This window comes from Aethalodelphis obliquidens, unplaced genomic scaffold (genome assembly GCF_003676395.1).
Source record: "Aethalodelphis obliquidens isolate GAN/ISIS:26980383/991018 unplaced genomic scaffold, ASM367639v1 scaffold26, whole genome shotgun sequence".
Taxonomy (NCBI): domain Eukaryota; kingdom Metazoa; phylum Chordata; class Mammalia; order Artiodactyla; family Delphinidae; genus Aethalodelphis; species Aethalodelphis obliquidens.
The window spans coordinates 14898705-14924250 of NW_020837970.1; the positions used below are offsets into that span (position 1 = coordinate 14898705).

At 49.5% G+C, this 25546-nt stretch overlaps 2 protein-coding genes across 14 annotated transcripts in view; one reads left to right on the forward strand and one right to left on the reverse strand.

The window, feature by feature from the left end:
* Window positions 1-6070, forward strand: part of PIAS1 (protein inhibitor of activated STAT 1) — a 128422-nt gene extending 122352 nt beyond the window's left edge. Inside the window, exons 13-15 of one of the 2 annotated variants that reach the window (XR_003436418.1) lie at window positions 1390-1427; window positions 2089-3423; window positions 3755-4189. Coding sequence is in view for 1 of the 2 variants with exons in the window: in XM_027123430.1 (XP_026979231.1) it covers window positions 1390-1427; window positions 2089-2382 (332 nt within the window). In the remaining variant the exon portion in view is untranslated. Of the gene's footprint in view, window positions 1-1389; window positions 1428-2088 lie in introns of both variants that reach the window. The other variant, XM_027123430.1, reaches the window with a different exon arrangement.
* Window positions 6071-7774: 1704 nt separating this feature from the next.
* The window catches only part of CLN6 (CLN6 transmembrane ER protein), a 31308-nt gene continuing 13536 nt past the window's right edge, over window positions 7775-25546 (reverse strand). For 3 of the 12 annotated variants that reach the window (XM_027123434.1, XM_027123438.1, XM_027123439.1), the window contains 7 exons: window positions 25067-25189; window positions 18107-18203; window positions 17974-18004; window positions 13238-13378; window positions 11460-11648; window positions 10014-10106; window positions 7775-8784 (listed from right to left, as the gene is read on the reverse strand). In XM_027123434.1, the coding sequence (XP_026979235.1) occupies window positions 8687-8784; window positions 10014-10106; window positions 11460-11648; window positions 13238-13378; window positions 17974-18004; window positions 18107-18203; window positions 25067-25189 (772 nt within the window). In that variant the 3' untranslated portion in view covers window positions 7775-8686. The other 9 variants (XM_027123440.1, XM_027123443.1, XM_027123435.1 and 6 more) reach the window with 8 other exon arrangements.

The window sequence follows — 25546 nt, forward strand, 5'->3', positions numbered from 1 at the left end:
TAAATTACAAAAAGCCATATATGCTCATTGTAGAAAATATAATACAGAAGCACAAAGTGCCCTCCACCCATTTCCTACAGTAAAATTCAGGGTCACTGGCAAGGATCTTGGGAGCTGAGATAGTTGAGTGGATTCTTAGTGATTGTTATGAAAACCCTATTTCAGCTCTGTCCAATAGAACTTTCTGCAATTAGGGAAATGTAATCTGACCAGTACAGTAGCCACTAGCCACATGTGGTTATGGAGCATTTAAAATGCGGCTAGTATGACTAAAGAACTGAATTTTTCATTTTATTTAATCTTAGTAAATTTAAATAGCCACATCAGGTGGTTAACAGCTACCCTGTTAGACAGTGTAGCCCCGTTTCTCACTGCCTGTTAGCCCACTGCCAAACTCACTATCAAGAACCGCAGTACTGGGACTTCCCTGGCGGTCTAGTGGTTAAGATTCCATGCTTCCAGTGCAGGGGATGCAGGTTCGATCCCCAGTTGGGGACCTAAGATCCCACATGCCTTGCCATGGCATGGCCAAAACAAACAAACTAAAAACACGGTACTATACATTTTGCAGGATCCTTATGTTATAATCTGTTGTAGTGTAGACAGTGGATGGATCCCCAAAGTGTTCATGTTGTTGTCATATTTTTATCTATACCTGCTTGTTGTACTTTTCTCCAAGTTTAGATATCATAATGAGGCATTTTATTCATGTTGGTTTACTTGCTCTTCGTCGCATTACACGTTGGGCAATATGGACAAGAATGTGACTTGGAAGGGGCCGGCTTACAGTGACTTCCTGGCAGCCAGGGATGAGAGCTGGTCCTTCTGTAATAGCCTCCACACAAGCAGTTAGACACCCCCTCAGATCTCTTCCCCTCTTATGTCACTCAGGAGTCTCTGAGTTAGAATCTGGAACAGATAGTGGGAAAGGAATCTGAGAAAGAAAATCTGTCTTACAACTTGCTTAATGTAAAAATCTTCTTATCCACAAAATGAGACCAAAGTAATTACATACCTCATGAGGTGCTTGTGAGGAGTAAATTCGAGTAGATTGAAAGGTGACTTTAGGGGAGTCGATGAGAGCATCTAGTGAAAAGTACTCTGTCAATTTAAGGGATCAGTGTTGGACTTAACAGGGCAGCATTGGCCCAAGTCCCACAAATGGAGTCACCAGGAGTGCAAATCATTGCTAAAGCTTGAACTCTAGGCTTTGTAATCTAGAGATGGGAGAGATGTAAAACATTCAGCTCAACTCTTCATGTTTAAATAAAATTCTAAATGAATTTAGAATTAGCTTTAAGATATTGTATTTGTAGTATTGGGGCATTTGGAAGGCTTTTTCTTTCTTTGTTTTGTTTCTTTTTTTAAACTAAATTTTTTCTCCCACAGGATTAGATTTCTTTCCTTTCTTATCAGGAGACAATCAGGTATGTTATATGAAAAAAATACTGTTATTTTAATTCTAAGTTAAAATACTTAAAAGTACAATATGTAGCCAAGAGAAAGAAAATAAATTTCCTTAGGAAATTCAGAGTAGTTATACCCATTATTGTTAAGGTTTTAAAACTTTAAATAAAAGTCCCTTTGTTTCAGCTGTGCCTGAATATATAGTAACTACAGTGTCTATTTGTTGGTTCCCAGTACTGTTTTATAAAAAACAGGGCAGTGAGTCATATTGACTGATAAATTTCTTGGCCATATATCTCCAGAAGATAAAGAAAGTGGACTCTTCTGTTTCCTGCTGCTTCTGAGTATATGCCTCTTTGGAAATAGCATTATGAAAATTGCTTGCAATACAAATTAAAACAAAAAAATAATATTTTTATTCCCTCCCACAACCCCCCCCCCCCCAGTTTCAGCTACAAAAATGTCTCTTAAGATCAGTGATGTGCCAATAAAAATTAAAAGGTCAATGATGTGATCATTACATAAGACCATTTGATTTTGCAAAATGTTTTACTAAATATTTCAGAAACACCAGGTACTCAGAATATATTAAATTTAGGACTTTGTTCTGCTGAGAAGAAAGTTTATTAATTTATAAGTATAAATTAACTTTATTTCCTGTGTTTTGTTTCCCCTCCCTAGCATTATAACACCTCCCTGCTTGCCGCTGCAGCAGCAGCGGTTTCAGATGATCAAGACCTCTTACACTCGTCTCGGTTTTTTCCATATACCTCCTCACAGATGTTTCTTGATCAGTTAAGTGCAGGAGGCAGTACTTCTCTGCCAGCCACCAATGGAAGCAGCAGTGGCAGTAACAGCAGCCTCGTATCCTCCAACAGCCTAAGGGAGAGCCATAGCCACACCGTCGCAAATAGGAGCAGCACGGACACAGCATCCATCTTTGGCATCATACCAGACATTATTTCATTGGACTGATTCCCTTGCCCCTGCTGCTCCCATCCCTACCCCAGATTAAATGAACTTGGTAGAAAGAAGAGAACTTTGTGCTATGTTTTACCTTATTCTGTTTAGAAAAGTACACAAGCGTGTTTTTTTCCTTTTTTTTAGGGAAAAAATTAAAAGAAATGTACAGAGAACAAAACTATATTTTCAGTTTTACTTTTGTATATAAATCTAAGACTGCCTGTCTGAAAAAACACTTGTAAAAAACAAAAAAAAGGAAAGAAAAGAAAAAAAAAAGAAAAAAAACAAGTACCCACAAACCACCTTCAGTTCATTCTTTCTGGATTCTGAAGATTTTTTTTTCATCATTTGTCCTATTTGGTTTTATTTTACTTCAATGGCATTATTTTATTTGCAATAACAGAAAAGGAATTGCATGTATGAAGTTTTAAATTGTGGGCTTTTCTTTGTTGTGGGGAGGGGCTGGGGGGGGATAGTTTTAATTTCCATTTTCTAAAAATGACAGACTTGGATTCTGTTTGTGTGTGTGCATATTTTATCCAGCCTTAAGTTATAAATCTCATCTGTTCCTCTGCATTCCCTATGTATTTTCAGGACATAGCTTGTGGGTGTGTATGTGTCTGTGTGTATTTTTGTGTCGTTACTGTTCCTTCTCCCGAGTTTGCATTCAGTTGATAAATCAGTTGCCTGCTTCTTTAAAAGTGCTTTGAAGGTCTTGAACTCTCATATGAGCATCTTTATCAACTGTCCCAATTGCATGTTCTCCATCACATATTGTCTCTTATTTGCTAGATACCCCCTGAGAATATGTTTCAGAGATTGGAGTAGAGCTATCTGGGTAAGGAGTAGGCTTAGCCGACCTGTGAATAATACACTTTAGTCTAGTTCTTTATTTTAAATTTGGGTTGCCAGTATTATGTATTTAAACCAAGTCTGTGAACACCTGCTTTTTTGGCCACAGGGTAACAAGTTTTCATGTGAGATCTTCATACCAAAGTAGGAAGTAAAAATAGCTTAGAAAGCCCTGTTGGATGTCCTGTGCAGCTGACAGAGGTAAGGCTACATCACCTCAAAAAAGACAGTCAATTATCCTTAAAAGTAAATTCTCTTCGGAAAATACAGTGCACCATATGTCAGTCTGTAGAAATCTATCATCTGATAAACAGTTGAAATTCAAAATGGGCTTGATCCTTAGTCATTTTCACTCTCTGGTTCTGAGTGTACTTATTTTTTTAGCCTAGTTATCTTGTTTGTTTTATATTTTTCTTCATCTTTTAAAGACAGCATGACATAGGAAAGTCAAATCTTTTTAAGAATTCATGGATCAGTCTGATCTACTCTTATTAATAATGGAAATGTAAATATATTGAAAACTGTTTTTCAGGAAATGAGTGAGGGTTGGAGGGAAGGAAAAAGTGGTTCTACTTGTGTTCCAAAATCCTCGTCAGAGAAGGTCCGTTTTTCAGGTAATATCTGAAGGTGTTGAAAATATTGTTTATCTGATTGAAAGGTTTAGCAGAAAAGATAAAGAAGGGGCATAACGATTACCAATTTTCCAGACCGGATTTTTATATCACAACTGTTAATGTTCTCAGAGTTGTTCTCAGAGTTGATGAAGGACCACCTTTGTGTATAAAATTGTCATTTTAAACCTTGCAGTGGTAACAAATTGACCTACTTTAATCCAGTTAGAGTTCAAGATGGCTGTATCTTCAGTTGTCTGATGAAATTAATGGTTCACATGACTGTGTGGCATCTAAACATACCTGTTTTTACAGTATCTCTCTGCCACCAAATTGTTGACTTGAATTTTGAAAAACAGGTTGGTATTGATATGTATATGTGTGTGTGTATATATGTATTTATAGACAAGTGTGTGAGTGACAACTGAGTTATATAGTCTTCCCTACGCATGTGTATTCCACACATACATGGCTGAGTTATAGTCACTAAACAATTTGCAATAAAAAAAATTCATTGTCAGTTAAAACAGGAAATAGTTAAGTTTTTAAATGAATCTGTTGTTATGTGAGTACACACTTTAGAACTCTCATTGCCATGTTAACTTAGGCTAATATCTAATAGTATTATAATTTGTGTCTAAATTCAGATTGGGATAGAAATTACTTAAATTGTAGGGAGTTGCTTCTTTCATATTGTAATAGGAAACGTTTCTGTTAATTCAGCTACCTAAGATAAAATGAATAGTTTGTTTTTCTTTATTTGTTGTTGTTAGTGGTCTCAGAATTCTGATCAATAACTTTGTGTATGATGCTGAATAACAGACTCTTTGAATGATCCAGTTGAAAAACCGTCCCTCTACTTTCTTCAGCCCAGTTTTGGAGAGGGTTATTTTCTCTCAGGGTCCTGCGTTATACCAACCGAAGGGAAGAACAGGTAACAGGGAGAAATAAATGTCTGTCTAGTAGCTTTGGTCGTGTCTCCGCGGGAGAAACTAACCATTCAGTTTGTCTTTTTATTTTAGTTCATTCCACTCTTACGGAGTTTGTTCCCTTCAGTTGTTAACTTTCTAAAATGTTGCAGTAGTAGTAACTATTACTCTGTTGGTCTCATGGCCGCTATTAGTCAATCAGACTTTTTATGGTCCATAGTAATTATTAGTGGAGTCATGCACTGCATCTTTATCTTCTAAGTTTTTGTTTGTTTGTTTTTAAAGCACAGTTATTTCTTTTTTCCCTAGCCCACTGTCACTCCCCCACCCATGCTAATATTGACATGCTGTCTGTGGACTAATGACTCTCAGAATCTTTAGTCACGTTACCACCATCCCCTTGCCTTGGTCACTCATAATAGGTGCGCATATGTTTGTGTGTCTGTATAGTACTGTGGGTGTGTGGGTGTGTGCATATGCACACACACACATCTTTAGTATAATAACTGTTTGACTAGCAGGGTTGAAGTGGCTTTTAAATATTTTGTGGGCATTATTGAACACGTTTTTAAAAGTATCTGGACCTTAACCATGCCACGCTTGGTTGACTAATTTATTTTGAGCATTAAAAATTTTCTACTTCTATTAATGTAGACATTATCACAGTTCTCTATTATTACTGACTTAGAAAAGATACACTTAAGCTTCTGAGAAATGTGATTTCTTGGCAGATTTTCCTTTGAGTCAAATGTCTGAAATTGAATGAAAATACATCCCAATTTTAAATTACTAATTGTGGAAAAAACATTGTTTTTAAACAGCTCCAATTTTAAACACACAAAACACTTCAAGATCTTTAGGACTTTAAAGCACATTTGAAATTATTTTAGTAAGAGTTTTGTTTTATCAATACATGTTGAATTCTGTTTTTTAATTAAAAGAAAATACAAAGCTTAGATTTCAGAAAGAGGGAGGGAGAATAGCTGGTGGTCCCAGAGTGTGCTGCTGTTAATTGTTTAATTAACAAAGGGGAAAAATGTATATAAACAGATATAAAAGTTACCATAAATTCCATGAACTTAAATCTGTGATTCATTGCCTTAAAACTTTCTCTCTTAGAATTTCCATACCGCATGCCAAACCAGTAAAATGGCTTTTAAAAATGTATAGTAGACCAATGTCAGTTTGTATAAAAGTACCAAGTGAAAATATTTATTACATGCATTGGAAAAAAAATTGTTTACCTATTGAATGTTACCTGTTTATGTAGAGCTCTTTAGATGTAATAAAAGAAAAGCCTTCAGTTAATTTGTCTTCTGTAAAATACACTGCTGCGTATACAAGGGGGCAATCCCTATGAGAAAAAGTGACGATGCTTTGTGCTTCCAGAGCCCCTCTGATCCAGAGATTTCAAAGCATGACAAGTAACTCATTCTCTTGCAACATGCTTTGAGGTAAGTAATGAATATACAGCTATCATTCCCCTTTCTTACTGAAATATGGCTAGCTTTGTAATGAACCACAGCATCCATTTAGTTTTAAATCTGTTTAATCTGCAATTTGATTGTTAAGAGCACTGTGGCCTTTTCTTTGCAAACAATACTTGGTGCTAGGTAAGCCAACAGGAGTTTCAGGAATGAGCGTGAAACCCAGGCGTGGGGTAGCGTCAGAGCCTTTCCTGGGGTAGAAGTTTCAATCAGAGCACATCCCAGGATCTTGGAATCCTACCCACTGAACACCCTTAATGAGGAACACTGAGTCAGTGGACACAAGCCCCAGGTTCTCAAGGCTGTTACACACCACTTATGTTTTTGGCAAGGTCTACTTCAGGTTCCTGTTAGGCAAATGAGATTCATAAAACTTGCTTTGAAACCAAACGGGTACCATTCAGTGGCATATAAAGACAAAGCTTTGAGGGAACGTACCCTCGTTTATTGTTACAGCCCAGAACTTCCTTTTCCTGTCCCATCTAAATCACAGGTATCTACTGTCTAATCCTTGGTATTCCAGAGTGGCTGTGCAGGACTAACTTCCTCATGTCCATGATGAGTTAAAAAGAAATGTGGCGCACTAGGACCCTTGAGCCTTGCCTGAAAGTGAAATATAGCAGTTCAACATGGGTGCCAACATCTAACCAGCCCTCAGATGGATTTACCATGAAGGTAATGAAGTTTAAGCCCCAGGGCCCCTCACTTGCTCTGGTCTCTTCCAGGGTCCCAGGAGCAGCCCTAGTAATTCTATATTTCTACTGTAATATTCTTAAAGAAGGCCGCCGAATCGTATAACCCTCAGACCCCACAAAACCTGGATCTGCCCCTGTACCGAGTGAGCCTAAGATCCCCAGCCTGACGATCACAAGGTCACCTACTTGGTGTTTTGGGGCCCATATACTGCCTGCCCCCACGCAGCTCCTAGGAATTCCTACTCACTTCATTGGCAGTTACACTGTTGGGGAAATGAAAGCGGCTCTCCTTTCTCAGGACCTCCATTTGGTCTGAGGCTGTGCAGCATCGTGAGATAGCTGCACTAAGACTGTGACTGTTTTGTCCCCTGAAGTTTACCTTGTTCCTGGCCCTTAGATTTGCGTTCTGTGTAAACCTCCCCAGAGACGCACCTCCCTCTTAATTTGGTTTTCTTTTGCTTTAGCCACTAAGGCACAATTAGAAAAAGCCACAGCCCAGAGATCCCAGTTTTGATACATATAAGGATGAAAATCTCTGTAGTTAAGAGTTCTGCCCCGCTCCGCCCTCAGCATGCTGGTGTGTGACTCCAGCCCGTTTTAGGGCTGTGCTGGCGCTAGCGATGGATCCACACCGTTGATGAGTGCACAGGCAGCACCAGCCTGGCACCTCCTGGCTACATAACTAACTTAAAAAGCCACTTGTGCTGGAAAAGCTCCCGGCAGGACCAGTACCCCTACTATTGTTTTCCAGGGCTCTCTCTCTGGGTCATGGCTGTGGCCTGTTCCATCCCCTTATTACTTTCCATTAGTCCTGAGGAAATGGCTTGAAGCCATCATCAGTTTGGCCCACTTGAGCAGACCATCCCAGTCCCATGAACCTCTCTGATAATGGGTCAGGGAGGAGCTCAAAATTCTGACAGAAGCATCATAACAGGTCTTCTCAAGCTCTGCAAGGCCTCAGTGAATGCAACTCGTCACATCTGGTTTCCTTTGGTTTGGGGTGTAGTCGGATCACTCTTCCCAGGGTTTAGCTGATGCTGCCTTGTTTTAAACCTGTTTTTTATCCTGTTTATGAATGAATATCCTGAACTACATTAGTATGCACTGGGAATGAGAATTTGTATGTGACCCTGTGGTGCTGCAAGAACTGTTGCCATAGTTTGAGCTCTCTGTTTGTTGCTGTTTCTCAGCTAGCTTTATCTTGGAAATGCGGAAGATGATTCTAGCACCCAAATACAGAATATTAGTCTTTCGGTAAATTGCCCTTTTTAGGAGAAGCACGACCATGGCAACCTAGGATTACACTGTGCTCTACAATTTGCAAAGGCCCTTTGAAGACCATTCTCAGCAGGCTCCATGAGGTAAGAAGTAGGAATCCAACCTCAGTGAGGATCCTAAGGCTTTGAGGGGTGAAATGATTTGCCCAAAATCACCTGACTCAGAAGTGGCAGAGTCAGGACTGGAACCCTGGCCCAACTCTAAACCATAGGCTCTTTCCATGATATAAAGGGCTAGACTGATGGTAGTTAGTTATTAAAATCAGTAAAAGTCTTTTATTAAAGACATGCTAATACTGTAGCTGAAATCGTTTCGTTTCCTTGCTAAGTTACCCGCTGCTGTGGTCAGGTATGTCATCTTGCTGTGTTTGCCATCTCCCACAAGTGAAAGGAACGCTTTTCTTTTTAAAGATTCATCGGTCTGAGTTTTCCGGCCCAGGGGAGGCTCTCTTGCCTTCTCCTCATTCAGTAGTCCTGCACAGGAATGGTGATCTTGCGGATAAATTCATCATACTTCACTTTGCCATGAGGTTCAATATCTGCTTCCCTGAAAAGATCATCCACTGCAATAAATCACATTAATTTTTCAGTTTGCTTTAGTGTTACGTTATAGGACATCCAGTTGGGGGTTGGGACTCCCTGGAGGTCTTCCTGAGCGTCTGATTGACTATTCCCGTAGATGAGGAAATAAACCAGTGGAGGGAACAGGACAACCCACCCCTACCCCTTGGAGACCATGTATCCAATTTTGAGTTCATCAGGCTTTCTGCAGGGGCCAGGGTAGGGGTGTACTGGTAAGGATTCAGTCACTGAAACCATCTTGTGCTTTTTTTTTCCCCTTCAGAAAATGTCTGGCCCCTGGGCCAGTATTTCCAGAAAGCTTTGGCATGAATCTTACCTTCTACAGCCCACCGTCTCAGCCCCCTGCAGAACAGACACCCTCTGTAGCTCCATCCCAGGCCCCCCAGCGCAGTCTTTGGCCTGCCCCTGACCTGCCAGTCTGCCTTCCAACTTGACACCCACCCCACCCCAAGGGGCTCGGTGACGAGTGGTACCTGCCACCATCACCTCTTTTAAAAAGTGTGCGTTTCGGGGGTGGGGTACTGTAAGAGAAAATATATTCAACTGTGTCTAAGCTCAAAGCCTACAAAAAAACGCCACTGTTCTCTAATGTTGCTCAAAAAAAGAAAAAACAAAACCAAAACCCCAACCTTTACTGGTTCTGGATCCCTGGGACAAAATACTAGCTTCTCCCAGCAGTTGACAAAAAGAGCCATTTCAGCTTACACTTTTCCACGGTGGCTTCTCAGGACCATCCTCACCCTCTTACAAAACTATCACTGCTCTGTGTTAACTTCCCCAGCCCCAGGCATCCCCAACATAATCCTGGGTAGTTGTTAGAAAATATCCTGTGACTTCCTGCTTAACCATCCTCCTCCAAAAATGTAATTACTGTGCTCTGTGCTTAAGCTGATAGCACTTCTGAGTATTTTCAGAATGTTGAGACTGTAATTTATCTTATTTCATAGAGATGCTTCTACCCACCAACCACTTGGTTAAAACCGTCCCAATGGACAGGTCTGACACCAACCACTGCAGCCTCCAACTGTCCAGAAGAGGGGCAGCTGGAGTCTGATGATGCCTTCTGGGTAGAACGGCGGTTCCCTGTGAACCCACAAAGAACCAGGTCGCAAAGGAGGCCTCCCTCCCAGCCATCTCAGCAGCTCCAAGGATGCTTCTGTAGTAAAACTGAAGCTTTTTCTTTCAATCACTGAGGGTAAAGGAGTCTTACTTCTAGTATCATCTTTCCTTCTCCCACAGCCAGAGGAAGGGACATCAGTCTCTGTCTGGGTGACATTGTCAGTTTCTTTGAAATGTTTCTTTACTGGTTAAACAAATGAGAGATATGTTTGAGTTTGGGGGCCATGGTATTGCTTTAGAGATCATTAACCGTAAGAATAAGGCCCCTGCTGGCCCTCTGCTAACAAACACTCCACTTGGTACATAAAAGCCCATGCAGTGTCCTCAGAACCGGGGAGGGAAGGAGAGCCCGTGTTTCCCTGTTCGCATTAAAACAGACATAATGAAAGACGAGATCGTGATAGCTCCCGGCCTGAAAAAGCGGGGGAAGCTCCATCTGCCTTCTGTAGAGCTATTTTTACATGCTTTGCGCTGTGCCTTTGTGACTGCAGATAAAAATCTCAGCAGACTGCTTTATAGAATGTTAGCTCTTGGAGGGACCTGAGGGATTGTCTGTTGTAACCTCATTTCCCAACGAGGAGACTGAGGAGGGTGAGAGAGGTTAAGAAACTCACCTGAGGTCCCCCAGAATGAGGGGGAGCTAGGATTCAAGTCTGTTTGTTGTGATTTAATCAAAGGCTAAAGGCCCATCACTACTGAAGCCTTTTTCCTCCTGCCTCAATCATAGGCAGTGGCCCAGCGGCCTAACTAGAAATCCCAGCCTCTGGGGTTGGTGGGTGGGGACTCTGGTAGCGACCTGGCATGGCTGCCATGGCTGGACCGAGGGGCCCACCAGGCAGACTGGGAGAACACCTGCAAAGGGCCCAACATTGGAGTCACCCTTACCATGGACATCAGGCTTTCCTAGAAGACCCAAGCCTCTCATCCTTTCTGAGGTAGGAAGGCAGGGAAGGTAGGAGTCAAAGACCACCACGGACACCCGTTCTGGAAAAGCTCTTAGAGCTGGCTGAGTCGTGGGGAAAGGGAGCAAAGTAACATCTCAATTTAGAAACTTGGCAGCAGTAGCAGCTTCAGAAGACAGCTGTGGTGAGAGGAAAGAGCCTGAGAGGGGCTGGGGGGCGGGGGTCCAAGTGTCTAATAGACCTGCATGTAGCTCCCAGCTCTGTTACAAGCCACTCACTGCACCTGTTTAATCAGTATGAGGGGGACACTAGTGCTCCCAGAGCTGTCATAATCACTAAATGAAGGCCCACAGTGAAAGTTTAGAACACAGTGTGATGCCCAAGTAGATGATAACTGGGTTTCCCCAAGCCGTCCCTTCGCCCTGGCTAATTTCTCCTGCCACCCACAGCGTCCCTAGTTCTTTTCTGGGATCCAATCCAGAGTTCACTAAGCTCAACATCTAGTTACAACCTTCTGGGGCATCCACCAAATGCAGTGCCTGCATAACCCAGGTGGCATGGATTGGGCTTTGGTGTCCTTCCCCCAACCCCTTAATCACCTCGTGCTGTTGGGAAAGAGGGACCCAGGCCATTACCTTCTTTATGGGTGAGCTTCTCTCCCAGTTTCATGAGTTTTGACCGCAGTTCAGACGCCATGATGTAGCCTTTCTTCTCCTTGTCCGCCATCAACATGGCCAAAAGAATTTCCTTCTCTGGGTCCTCTTGTTTTATTTGCATGTGCATAATGGTCAGGAAAGTAGAGAAATCCAGCTCTCCATTTCTGTCTAGGAAACCCCCAAACACAGCGGAGTGAGCAAGGAGGAAAAGGCTTCTCTTGAGGAAGGCAGCTGGGTTCCTGCCTTCATGGCCAGCTCAAGGGCCACCTAACTCAGGAAGCACCATGATGGAGGCAGTGGTCATGGGGAAGAGGATGCAGCCTGTCCTGCTGAGTTCCCACCATGGATATGCCTCATTTAATCCTCCCAACAACCCCTTAGTGACTGGTTATCGCATTTTGCCCACTAAGGAGACAGAAGCTCAGAGCGAAGAGTCACCTCAGAGCAGCGGCAGGACTAGGATGAAGCACTGCCTCCTCTATCCCCTTCTGGATGCTTCTCTCCTGCCCTGAACTGGAGGGAAGTGCACCAATATGTCTATCCCCCCTTTTGGCAGCCACTGTAACACATTTACAAAGATAGACAGATGACCCCCACCTGGGGCCTCAAGCCTCTGTCCCACCAGGCTGTTCACCTCACTGCAGCCTCACTACTTCTCTCACTGCAGCTTCCACCCCAGTCCCTCCAGCCCACACCCTTCCTCCAGGCATGCCTGGGGACCTCAGCCCAGGCCCTGGCTGGGCTACAACTGCAGGAAGTCAGAACTGCCTCTGACCACAGCTTCCTGTTTGCAGGAGACAGAAACCAGAGGAAACCACCACCCGTTTGGAGATGGAAGCAGCAGATCTCAGTTGCTAAGCGCCCCATCACTGGGCTTGAGGCCTTCAGAGGTCCACCCCCAGGCCCAGGCTGGCCTCAGGACGGGCTCCCAGTGCTACTTCAGGCACCCTCGGATGGGACCTCAGGTTAACGCTAGCAGATGGTGGGAACCCATCTGAGAGATGAAGAAACTGAGGTCCAGGTGGGCTCTTGAGCAAGTGTTCTTTCCAGGCCACCCTTCTCTCCTTCCTGAGTGTCCAGCCACCAATGCAAACAGCCATTCTGGCCTCTGACATCCCTCCCTCTTCTTCTTTAAAAAATAAAAACCCAGCAACAACAAAAAAAACCTTGTTTTTGGTTATGAAAAGTCCCATATGTTTCCATTGTCAAAAACAGAGGAAACAAGGAGAATGAAAATCCCATAATCGCATCACCAGAGAACCATTTGGAGATCAGAATTGGGTTCCAAGCCTGATTCCACCATTGGCGTAAGCACTTGGGGAAGTTACCTAATGGGCTCTGAATCTTGATCTTTGTCTGTAAAACCCGGATTAGGATAGTGCCTCCTTCATTGGGTTGTTGAGCTAAGCACATAACAAATAGTTAAGGGACATTGTTCTATCAAAACAACTTTGGGATCACTTAGCACTGTCTGGGCTGCAGGTGTGTGATAACCTTGTGGGAATGCCTAGATCCCTTGGTCCTCTGGGATGGGGGTGTCACCGGTTGCTGTGAGGATTCAAGGAAGCCCGAGTGATACACAGCACCCAGCCGGTAGGTCCAGCTGCAACCTACCCCTCAAACTTCTGAGCTGTTTACACCCCATCATCTGCACCTGCTTGCTGGGCCCTCCCCAGGACCACAGCTGTGGGGCTCAGGGCCCACCCTCAGCCCAGACTCCTCCTTCCCTGGCAACTGACCCGGCCCAGCCAACTCACCTATCCCGTGAGTCTGCAGGTGCCGCTGCACCTCCCCCGGCGTCGGGCTGGCCCCCAGGCACCTCATCACCATCAGGAGGTCAGTGGCTTTCATCTTCCCCCGCTGCTGCTTGTCATACAGGGAGAAGCATTCCTTGTACTCTGCCAAAGCCCAGAAAGGAGAATCAGGAGCCGCCTTTCACCCTCCACCCCGCCTCTCTGTCCTCTCCCCCCTCTTTCTGCCCCTCCCCTCCCTTTTGCCTGCTCCCCTCTCCTCTTTCCCTCCTAGAGTGGCCAGACAGCAAAGAAAAAGACAGGGCTGCCAGGGTAAACCGAACTTCCGATATTCTAAAAAATGTATTCATTGTTTAAGTCGATCCCAAGTTTTGCATGGGACATACTTATAAAGGTATTTGTTGTTTATCTGAAATTTACATTTAACTAGGTGTCCTGTTTCATCTGCCAAACCTCGCCCCTCCCTCTCCTGACTTCCCTTCTGCCTCCTCCCTCTCTGCTCCCTTCCTCAGTCGACTAAAACCAAAGGAAAGCTCTCTCACCCTCCAGGGCCAGCCCAGGGAGACCAGGAGCTCACAGCAGGGCACCAGACTCCCAGGGGACCTTGGCAAAGACAGCTTATGTGGGAAACAGGGCCAATAATGCCTCGGGGCTACGGGTCCTCCTTTCTGGGAAGGACCAGAAATCCCCTCTGGGCAGGCCTGGCAGAGAGGCTCTCATATGTGATGACAATAATCACAACTGTGGGCACTTCTGAGCCTACTGCTCCAGCCGCTGGCCTCCAGGCTGCTGAACTCTCAAGCTGCTCTCTGACACAGGCCCTGGCCCCCTTCAAGACTTCAAGAGGCGCTGCCAGGAAGTCGTCCCAGGCTCTGCTGCTGCTCTCCCGAAACCCTCTCTACCCTGCTGGGGGCCAAGTAGCCTCCAGATCCACAGCCCCCCAGGCCCAGCAGAACCGACCCCCACCTGCATCTCCCCCGACCCGCAAGCCCTGGAGGCACAGTGAGGCCAGCTGTGAGCTTGGGAAGATCAGGGGCCCCTCACAGAGGTTCTGACCACGGGCTGTGGGTAGGGCTCTCATCAGAATTGGTCAAAACTCCCCTCTCGTCCAGTCCCTGGGGCCCACAGGGTAGAGCTCCTGGCTTGAGCCCCGCTTGGGAACGTGCAGGGCCCTGTGCTGTCCTCAGCACCCTGCTCTCTCCTGCTTCCCACACCCAGCTGGTTCCTCAGAGGCCTAGACCAGTGGCTCCTGAGCTGATAACAAAACCAGCAACCGCAGCTCCCGCTACTAGCACTTGCCCCCCAGGCCCTTGTGTAATCCTCACTGTGACCCTGTGGGGGTGGTACCTTCGTTGTTCCCATGGTGCAGATGGGGCGGAAGGCTGGAGCAGCAGAAGACTCACAGTGGGCAGCCTGCTCTGCCCCGGAGACCACACTGGATCTCCACTCCCGGGCAGAAGCCACCAGAGGGCAGCAGAGCAGGAGAGACAGCAAAAGGAAGCCCAGGCCTAGGGCCCTTTCATGGTCCCTCCTTAAGGCCTCTCCTGGCAGGAGGATTTCAGGGAGGTTGCTAACCAAAGGCAGGCCAGGCAGTGGGGTTTAGAGACAATTAGCTGCTTTTGTGCCTGTGGAGAGGTTGAATGGGAACTTTCCACCCTTTCAGAACTTTGCAGAGCCTGAGCTTCGGAGGGGCAGACCACCAACAGGACCTGGTGGCAGGGGCTGGAGTGGCCCAGGGGAAGCAGGGCCAGAGCCTGGCCTAACCCCACCTTTGGTTCCTGCAAAACCTGATTTCCTCCAAGAAGGCCCAGTGCCAGTGGGGATGGGGGAAGAGAGAGGGCCACCATGTGTGCAGGGCTTAAACTCAGCTCTCCCCTTCCCCCTCCTGGGGACCGCTCTTGGCCACCCACCTTGTCTTCTGTCTGGTTTGTCTTCTCTCTGCACGAGGGGTGGGCCCGCTGCCTTCCTGAGACCTCATCCTATGACAGTTAACCATCTTCCGACAGTGGCCAGGTGGGGACATCACATTCTTGGGGCCTGGAATCCACCAGGCTCTACAGGGGGGAACATTGCCCCCTGCCCCCATGCCCTGCACCACGGGGGCCCGTGGTCCCTGATATCAGCAGGGCTAGGGTCAAATGGGGGCCCACCTCCTCAGTTACATATGTGTTCTGTCTTCCTACCTTTAGATACCTGGGAGTCTGGCTCTGAACTTGGAGTTCTGCGCTGGAACAACAGGGCTCTTCTCCTCCCCCCCTGCCCCGCCCACACCCCACCCCACCCCCAGACCTCCATACCTCCTTCCTCTCCCTGCCTGGCTCTCCTTCTGATAGGCCAGCCGGCCATCCAACATCCTGTTTATGTTACTACTTTCCTGTTGTCGTCCCCCACCCCCCACCCCCGCCTGCCCGCCATCCGTGCAAGGTGAACCCTGTGAGCACAGCAATTTGGGGCTATTATGTGCACTGCTATATTTTTAATGCCTAGATCTGGGCTGGCACAAAGAAGGGACTCATACTGTTGAATGAAAGAACAAATTGGGTTAAATAAATTGAATTAAAAATCCCCTTTAGGTTTTCCCTTTGAAAATACAAATACCCCAAGGCAAAAAATAGTCCTCCCCAGGGCCTAGGATAACACCAGTTGTATGCTCGGAATGTAACAACCGGCTCTGATGATATATGTACATAGTTTAAGTTTTATAGACTTGAGGATGTGCAGCACACAATTTACAAATCATAAAATATACTCGATTATAAATTCCATCTAGCCAATTGACTATCACGGTGAGTTTTGACAGCTCTTGTAGCCATTGCCAACCTACAGTTTTGATTTAACCATTAAGTGAGGTAGGCTGCATGCCAATGAATGCTACTCTTTTCCCAATGACTATACTATCATTACATCTGATAAGTGATCTATTAAACTACTTCTCGGCCTTTGTGCAAATTATATTCATTAAACTGAAATCTTTGAAATCTTCAGCACTATTGACTGCAAGAGATTTTTTTTATATATATATAAATTTATTTTAGGCTGCATTGGGTCTTTGTTGCTGCGCGCGGGCTTTCTCTAGTTGCAGCGAGTGGGGGCTACTGTTTGTTGTGGTGCACAAGCCTCTCATTAAGGTGGCTTCTCCTGTGGAGCAAGGGCTCTAGGTACGTGGGCTTCAGTAGTTGTGGCTCACAGGCTCTAGAGCACAGGCTCAGTAGTTGTGGCGCATGGGCTTAGTTGCTCCGCGGCACGTGGGATCTTCCCGCACCAGGGTCCGAACCCATGTCCCCTGCATTGGCAGGCAGATTCTTAACCACTGCGTCACCAGGGAAGCCCCAAGAGATATCTTTTTAAAATGTTTATACAGATGGAGGGATTGGAGCATTCTTTCATCTTCCATTATTTAATAATGGCTGATTTTAACAACCAGCTCACAAATTTCTTAAAACTGTACCATCTGGCTCACGCTAGCAAGAGCAAGCTGGCCCCAGCGTACGTCTGGGTGACACCCAGGCCCAGTGTCAGGCACATGGCTGACATATGCTGTGTCTCTCACAGCAACCTAGTGAGGCAGTGTCATTAGCCCCACTTCACAGATGAGACAACTGAGGCTCAGAGGTGACTGGACCCCAGGTCCACTGCCTTCAAGGTCCCTGGTCTTCCCACTCCAGTCTTTCATTCATTAACGTTTGTGGTCACTTTCTTTGTGTCAGACATTAACATACAAAGGGGAACTTACCTTATTCCCTTCTGGGAGGTTCAGAGGCCCCAGAGGGAGGGTGAGCCTCAGAGCCAGGTGTTGGTTGGGGGAGGCTGAGGCTGACAGCTGGACTCCAGCCCTGAGACTCCTCAAGTCTTGCCTCAAGACCTGGGCAAGAGGGGCCCCTGCCCTGGGCCTTGTGTTTTAAGAGTCCCTGCTCTGTTCCCCCTCGTGGGGTAAGGATATCAAGGGGTATGTAGGGAGGTGCCTACAACCCACCCACCCACTCTCCCTTATAGACCAAGCTCCTGGTACACAGAACTCTGGAATCCCTGCCTAGGTAACTCTCAGTTCATCTCCCTACTTGAGCTCGGATGGGCCTCCCCAGCGAGGTCTGGGCCCCTGAGTTCTGTGTAACCCAACCCTGTTGGCTTGGCCTTGTGGAAACAGAACCATGCACTGCGGGAAACTGAAGCCTGCTTGGGGACCAGCAGGTCAGGGGACTCCAGGAACAAAGTGCTCCAAACACCAAGACGGCTTGCTGTCAGGACAGAAGGGACCTCAGAGACCACCTAAGCTGACCTTCCCCCCTTTACAGATGGGGAGACTGAGGCCCAGAGCGTAGAAGCATCCTGCCTGAGTGTGCAAACCTGGGCTCTTTTCTCTTTCTCAGCCAGTTACAAAGCCCCCTCCTTTGGTTGGGTCCTCAGCCACAGCCATGTCTCTCTGTCCATTCCCTTTCCCTCTCCTTTCCCAAATCCAGCTATCAAGTTCTGGGGGAAAACCCAGTGAGCTCCCTCTCCTATCACTCCCTCTTGTAAATCACACCGACAGGTGTGACACCAATATCTCTTACCTCCGAGCTTTGCCCCCCACCTGCACCTCCAACCCAGCCCTTCCCTGCAGTGGCCGGCCCCTTGCCTGTGGGTGGGCCCAGCTCTCCCACCAACCTCCTTCCCTCCCACTAACAAAAAATGAGCAGAGCAAATTGCCTAACGAGACCCACATTTTGCTGTGAGTTGCTAATGAAAGAACAAACCAAACCTACCATTAATTTGGTCCTGGGAAAGAAACTTGGCCTGCAGCAGAGAGAGGAGAACAGTCAGGGAGGGACTCCACAAAAGCCCCCCGGCCACCCCAGCCCAGGACAGCTCGACAGGGCCACACAGACCCTCACTCACCATCGCGGGGCCTCCGGTTGTCACCCGTGCGCTCGCTGCTCCCAGAACCGCCTTCCTGTTCCCCTTCCTCCCAGCTTCAAGTCGAAAGTCCGCCAAGCTGGGTGGAGGCCCGGGTTATAAATCCACGGCTGCCATGGAGACCAGGCCCAACGCCAGGGGTCAGATTCCAGCTTCCCGTGCACTGCTGATGCCCGGCCTGCCTGGGCTAGTGGCAGGTTGGATTCTGAGAGACTGGGGCTGCACGAGGGCTTCCCCAGCCCTCAATCTTGCATCAGGAGGCTGAAGCTCTGTAGCCAGAGGACAAACGCTGCTGTTTCTCCCTGGGAGCCCTCTGTGGACACTAAGAAGGGGTGACACACAGAAAGGGGGTCCCTGGCCCTGCCTCTGGGGGTCTTTCCTCTCTCTCTCCGGGGACTAAGCTGGGGGCTGACAGGCTCCTCCTAGGTGTCGGGCACTTTGCACACCGCCTTACTTAAGGCTCATCACACACCACCTTGTAGGTGGAAGGAAACCCCACTGTGACGGCACAGCCGCCTCCACTGCCAGAGCCTTGGGATGCCTTATGCAGAAGGGACACAGCCACTGTTGCTCTAAGGCCCCTCTGCTGAGTGACTTTGGCGTGTCACTTCACTGCTCTGTGCCTCAGTGTCCTGGCCGGGCCTCGTCACACGGCTCTCGATGGTCAAATGGCTGGTGCACCGTCAGTTCTCAGCATGTGTGTCAGTTCTCTCCCCTCCTTCTGGTGTGGGGGGGTGTGGTTTGGGGTGGGGATGCAGTAGATGCCTGTGTTGCGGTCTCCGGCCCCACCACAGGCTGCCCAGGGCGCTCAGAGGGAGGCCTCTTAAGTGACTTTCCCGGCCGGGAAGTCTCCCCCCTTTTCTTCCTTTCCCTCCTCTCCCCACCGCAGCCCCCACCCCTTCCGGCAGAAGCTGCTGACTCTCCCCACTTCTCAGTGGTTTGTGCTGCCCCCCACCCCTCCCCACACCCACCAAGGAAGTGAGGGGGGTGGTTCCCTGGAGCTACAGTGCTGGGCACAGCTGGGTTCTCCCCGTTCTTCTCCCAGACACCTGTTATATCCCTTGTCCACGGCTGACGGCTGTCCTGCCTGTGGACTCCGACTCCAAGGTCCAGCCACTCTGTCAGGACCGACACGTACGGCTGCACATGTTGTGTACTGCACCAGAGCTCCCGGACCAGGGACAAGTGGGTCCTAGAAAGGGGCTGAACGTGCACAGAGGGATGCGTTGGTAACTGGCACATGGACAGCTGGGGCCCTCCTTTGTCCCTTGACCACCTCCATGTGGAAGGTTCTCCTTTCCTCTACTTCGTGTCTCCCGAGTCACCTATTCACACCTGTTTCTAGACCCAGAAAATTTCAGCTGGAGGATTCACACTCTTCCCGGTTGGGCTGAGGAGAGGAGACACTGGAGGGAGGCAGGAGAGGAGGGGAACTTCTCACTGACAACCTCACGGGAGAAGAGGAGACGGGACGTCAGGTGAGGGCTTGGAAGGGTGGGGAGTACAGAGCAGAGGCCTGTGGGGAAGGCCGGCAGGGCCGGGCCAGTGCTTACTCGGAATCACCCTGTGTCTGGAAAGGGTCCCTTGGAGGAGACATGACTGTTGGGCCTTGTAGTAGCCCAGCCTCGAGACCGAAAAGCCCAGAGGCAGCGACAGAGATGACAATTTGTTGGACAGGGGATGTTACGTGTCCAAAACAACATCCTGCAGCGACTCCCCACTGTGGATGGAGGTGGCAGGCAGGACACGGCAGCAGTTTTCACTACTCCAGGGGAGGAGGAGGATACCAGTTACAGGGGGAATTGGCTTCAGGAGGGCTCCTCAGTTACCAGGCAAACGAGCAGCTGGGGCAGGGGCAAGCACATAGGTAGGTAGTGGTTACTGATTAAGGCCTATGATTAAGAGGATTGGATGGTCATGTGAGTGAAGCAGGGCCTGGTCGGTGGATTCGCCAGTCTCTCGGTGGCCCTCATTCATCAAGGACAGACGCCACAGGGCCCCGCACACAAGTGGATGGCCACCCCCCGGATTCCTCACAACGTTCCATTCCCCGTCCTTCTTCCCCGACATCTCGGTGCGCCCGGGAGTTTCCCCAGCTTCTCGGCTGGCTCGCCAATGGTTGGGATGCACTCCCGCAGGCCTGCAAGCCTTGGAGTGGCCCAGCCTTGAGACCAAAGGAACAGCCCAGAGACAGTGACAGAGACATCAGTGATTTGCTGGATAGGGGATCTTACACGTTTGAAGCAACATCCTGGAGCAACACCCCACCGTGTGCGGCAGAGGGGACTCGGCAGCCATCTTTGCTGCTCTGCGGGGGAAGGAGGTTACCAGTTATAGGGGGAATTGACTTCAGGTGGGCTCAGTTACCAGGGACTAATTAAGCCCTACAATTAAGAGGATTGGATGGTCATGGGAGCGAAGCAGGGCCTGGTGGAGCTGGGGATGTACAGAGAGCAAGAGAACAGCCATCTTGAATGGCCTGACCATACACGTGACATTTCCTTGAGTTTAGGTCAGTGTGCGCTAGAGTTTGCGGCTGTGTCCCCGAAGGCACACCAACTGAGACACCCTGGCCAACTCCTTTTTTAGGTGTTTCTAGGTGTCTCTAAGGGGTGTTTCTCATGACTGAAAACACCTGCACGGGGTGGTGGCTACCTGAGTTCACTGGACAAAAATTCTCAAGGTGTCTGCTTTACCTCGTCGTGTGTAGGCTACAGTTCAACTCAGGCCGCAAAACAGAAACCCCCTCCAATGCCACTTGGGGGCTGAGATTTTGTTCACCTGAAGGGCCCCATCACCAGAATTTCTGATTCAGCAGGTGAAAGGGGGGAAGAATCTGCATTTTCTCCTGCCATCTAGATGCTGCCAGTCAGGACCATACTTTGAAAACCATTGGCCTAGAGTTTTCTAGGTGGAGGGAAGCCAGGGTGCAATTAAGAAGTATTTCTAGGGCAACATTTTCAGTAAACTGCCCAGAGATCTTGGTCAAGAGGGACATGACTCTCCAAGGCTCCAATAACTTGCTGTGATTTCTTTTCCATTCTAAACACTCGTTTTCATACCTGATTTTTTATTCACTGTTTTTTTTTAACTGTTTTCTTATCAAGCACCCCCAAAATTGTATAAGCTTCAGACCCCACATAACCAGGCCTATGCCTGCTCAGACGATATCCATTAAGTCCTTCTATGGAGAACAGGCCTGGAGCAGGCTTTGGCGTTAACAGTGGCCTTGAGGTAGGGAAGGGGTCAAACGAGGTTGCTGGGCAGGTGGGGGCCCTTGTGTGCTGAAAGGCCGCAGCTGGCTTATGGATTAAGAATGTACAGACTTGTGACCTGCTGAGTCAGGGGGCACAAGCCACCCACGCAGGGGCGGCAGGCAGCTCCCTCGGCATCCAGCTCCCACTCTGGGGAAATGAAACCCATGGGGTCCTTTTGACTGAAGGCAGTTTCAATAGATCCACACGAAGGAAGTAGAGCCACAAGATTTATTGTTTCAGATCCCAGACGCCAGGGGGCGCAATGAGCCAGGGGAAGGACCATCCTCCGTCCCAGATCCTGAGGGAGAAGAGAGCAGGGTACCAAGTACCTATCTAAAGCGGGAGGGGTGGAGGTCACCAGCTTTTTATGGGTTTAAACGCTGAGTGGTTATTTTAAAAGGTGCCTGGGAAAGGCAAAGCGGGAATCCTAAACTCCAGTCTTTATGTCCACACTCTGGGTGTGAGGAGGGTTACCGTGCTGTAACATGCCTCAGTAGCAAGCCTGAGAAACAAAGCCGCTTTCCTCAAAGGCGTTTCTCTCATCACAACATGGCCGACAACGAGGCGTCTCCTGTTCAGCGTGGCCCTCCCCTGTGTTTTCTAGTAACAGGAGCCCACAAAGCCCCCGGTGGCTGTGTGGTGAGGCTGAGACCCTCAGAGATCAAGAGCTGAGGCCCCAAGGGATTAAACAACTTGCCCAAGGCTAAGTGCCAACCTCCCACAAACCAGGCGCGCCACCTTCCCCCGAAGGGCACCCTCTCTGCTTCAGCCCCTGGAACGGGCTGGCAGCACAGCTGGGAGGCTCAGTGGGACATCTCTGAGGGGCAGGTCTGGAGATGCCCTATGCTGGTCCCCACCCCTGTGAACCCCCCCCCCCAGACTCCTCTGAAGAGAGCTGGGACCTAGAGGAGGCCCTTCTTGCTCCTGAGGTGACCCCCAACTGCAGGATCCTACTAAGTGGCACGGAGGGCCAGCGGACAGTGGCAACACCTGCTCTCAGCCACACGGGGCTGAGTGGGCCCTTGGGGTCAGCCCAGGGCTCCTGCCTGGGCCCCAGACCAGCCACTCCCTCCCCTGCTCCAGGAACCGCCCTCCTCCTGCCTCCCAAATTCACTCCCGAAGTAAGAAGCAGCAGCAGCCAGCCAGGCTGGGCTCCACACCGCCTTTAGTCACACTTCTTCTCACCCCTGATGCTGCCAGCAGACGGGGACTGACGGGGGCTGGGGGACCACTGCATGCAGGGTGAAAGGAGGCTCTGAGGCACAGGGCTCCCTGAGAGCACAGCAGAGGAGGCGGGGCCGGGGGAGGCGAGGCAGGCCCCCAAGACCCCTGCGCACACGCAGGCCGGCACTGCTGGGAAATGAGGCCGAGGGCCCGCAGCCGAGGGAGGAGACCGGGCCCCAGTGCCTCGGGGGAGGCGGGGGGGGGGGCGTCCCATGGGGAACGACGGCCCCTTTCCTGGGAACAGGCCTGCTGGTGGCAGGCAGAGACTGAGGCTGAGACAAGGCTGACTGAAGAGCCTCACGACGTCCCCACCCCTAGTGAGCCGCTCAGGGAACAGTACAAGTGCGTGAGAACTCTGCCTTCGGTGGCCACTCAGAAACCTGCAGTCAGCCTCACACAAAGGGGTGCCACGATCCTGGAGCGGGGAGGGAGAGAGAGCTTCTGGCAGAGGGAGACCAGAGACCAGGCAGGTGGGTGGCGGGGAGGGCTGGCCTCTGGCTGCCCACGGTCAGGTGGCTCGACACCCCGTGCAGCCTGAGGTTGCGTGAGTATCTGGGGTGCACATACCCCTCCGGACTCAGCGTCGGCTGCTGACGTGGAGGGTGTAGAAGGCCCAGGGCTCAGGGACGTAGATGACGCCCGGGTACTTCTTCCTGAGTACTGGGTCATTCCATAGCCAGGCGACCCAGAGCGCCACGAGCAGGAGGGTGAGGGCAAAGGAGGAGAAGAGGAAGAGGCCGTTGCTGTCCAGGAAGAGGCGCTTGCGCTTCTGGTGCAGGACAAGGGCCAGCATGGCGAAGAAGGTGAAGATGAAGAGGATGAAGATCTGGCCCTCGGTGACCAGGTACCTAAGGAGGCCCGTGCGTGAGCGGAGGTGGGTGCCGTGACAGCCCATCCTGCCCGGCGTCCCTCCCTCTACCCAAGTACCAGGCTGCCCACCCAGTGGGTCAGATTAGCACGTCAAGTGAGGGGCTGAGGCAACCACTTCACTCTGAGCCGTGGCCCATACGCAGCATATTGACTTGGCTTGTAGAGTTACTGTTTTTTAAAACATAGAGTTTGTTGCCAGTATGTAAATAGCAGATTACCTGCCAATGTGGAGTTCTGGTTTCCCTGCTCACCTTAGGCTTGTATTCCCACGTAACAATAACGGATGAGGAGAAAGCAGCTGCTGCCTTTAGACAGAGCATTGTTCTGCAGCTTTGCCACAGTCCCCACCACTCCCTACTGCCTCACTTGATGCCTGCTTCATGCATTTCTGTTACCAGCTTGGTTCCTAAAGGCATCTGAGTTTGGGAATGCAGTTTCAGCTGACGGGAGTTGTCATTACTGTCTCGTTGAAGGCTGGGACAGTCTCATCTCCCAGGGTTCTCTCCATCTCTTAAGGCAGTACCTAGCATGTGGCCAGGAACTCAGTAACACTGGCTAGAGGGCTTCTGAGAGGTTATCTCGTCCACTCCCCTGCCTACAGATGTTGACCCATCCCACTCAAGGAACTACATAGCTCTGCAACTTGGTGGCTGTGTCACCTTGGGGACTTTCCATGACATCTTGGAGCCTCTGTTTTCTTGCTAATAAAGGGGGCATAAATGGCCCTATCTCTCAAGAACTACATACTTGGAAAAGCATATTGTTCAATAAATGGCCTCCTGTAGCTATCACTCTGGTAGTGCTATGGGTAAGAACGGGCCGAAGCTCCTTCCCACGTCTCACCTCTTTCCCTCCACCCATTCCTGTTAATCCTGCCCTCAGCGGGCATGCGGATTTGCCCTGGTGGACCCCCACTGCTGGCCACGGGCAGCCCCTGGAGGTGGGCCGGAGCTGGCCCCAGGAGCGGAGGCCCTTTTCATTTGGCTGGAGGCTTCCCACCAGAGAAGGGCTAGTTGTTTCCAGGACACCCACAATCCCCAGGGGAGCCTTTCTCCAGAGCGGAAGTGACAGAGGAGGGGTAGGAGTCTGGCTGAGGCCTGGAGCCCCTGGAATGGGAAGAGAGAGCTGGAGGGAAAAGGAAACCAGGCAGGGAGCCCCTGAGGCCATGGAATTCCCCACATATCTGTCCTTGTCATCTCCATGATGCTCCATAGTTTACAAAGCCCCTTTCTCTCCCCCTGGATTCTCACCATGTCCTAAAAGGGAGACAGGTGGGTATTATTCCCATTTCACAGAGGAGTAAATTGAGGTCCCAAGGCCTTTACAGGGCCTGGTGTCGGAGATGGATTCTATTGGCCCCGAGGTTGCACTCTGAATGTGAAGAGGTCACACTCAGGCCTGGCTTCCTGGTCACAGAGCGGCCACCATAAGGCAGTCACAATCCCCACTGAAAGAGGAGGAAGAAGGGACCTCAACAGGGAGCGTCTCACCTGGGGTCACACAGCAGCCCTGTGGTCAAGAGCACATTTTCACTCCCTGGCTCACTAAGGGCTCCCAGCCTCCCCGCACCCCAGGTCCAGCGTCCACTCACCAGTAGTACAGGCCGCTGGGCACCACCAGGGGCAGGGCTGGCCCTGGCATTGAGCTCTCAGCTTTGGTGGGAGTGAAGCAGCCACTGAAGTACATGAAGAGGATGAGGAAGAAGGGGATGTACCTGCAGCAAGGAAACCAGTGCTGAGCCGCCCGCTGCCCCGTCCAGCTGCCCCCACCCAGGGCCTCTTCCCCGCTTGTCCTTGTACTGGTTCCCTGCACCATCCTATGCAGTCTCACTTCATGGTTTACAAAAATGCCTGGTTCAGGTGGCACTCTTCCCTGGCAGCCTTTCCCGAGCAGGGGGTCCAGGAGGGAAGCAGGAAGATGAGGTCTGCTCCCTGAGCACATGCCGGTCAGAGCCCCGCAGGCTGGGGGGTGCGGGGAGGGGCAGCTCCCTCCCACGCGGCGCTGGCCACCCCACTCACTCCTTGTGTGTGTGTGTGTGTGTGTGTGTGTGTGTGTGTGTGTGTGTGTGTGT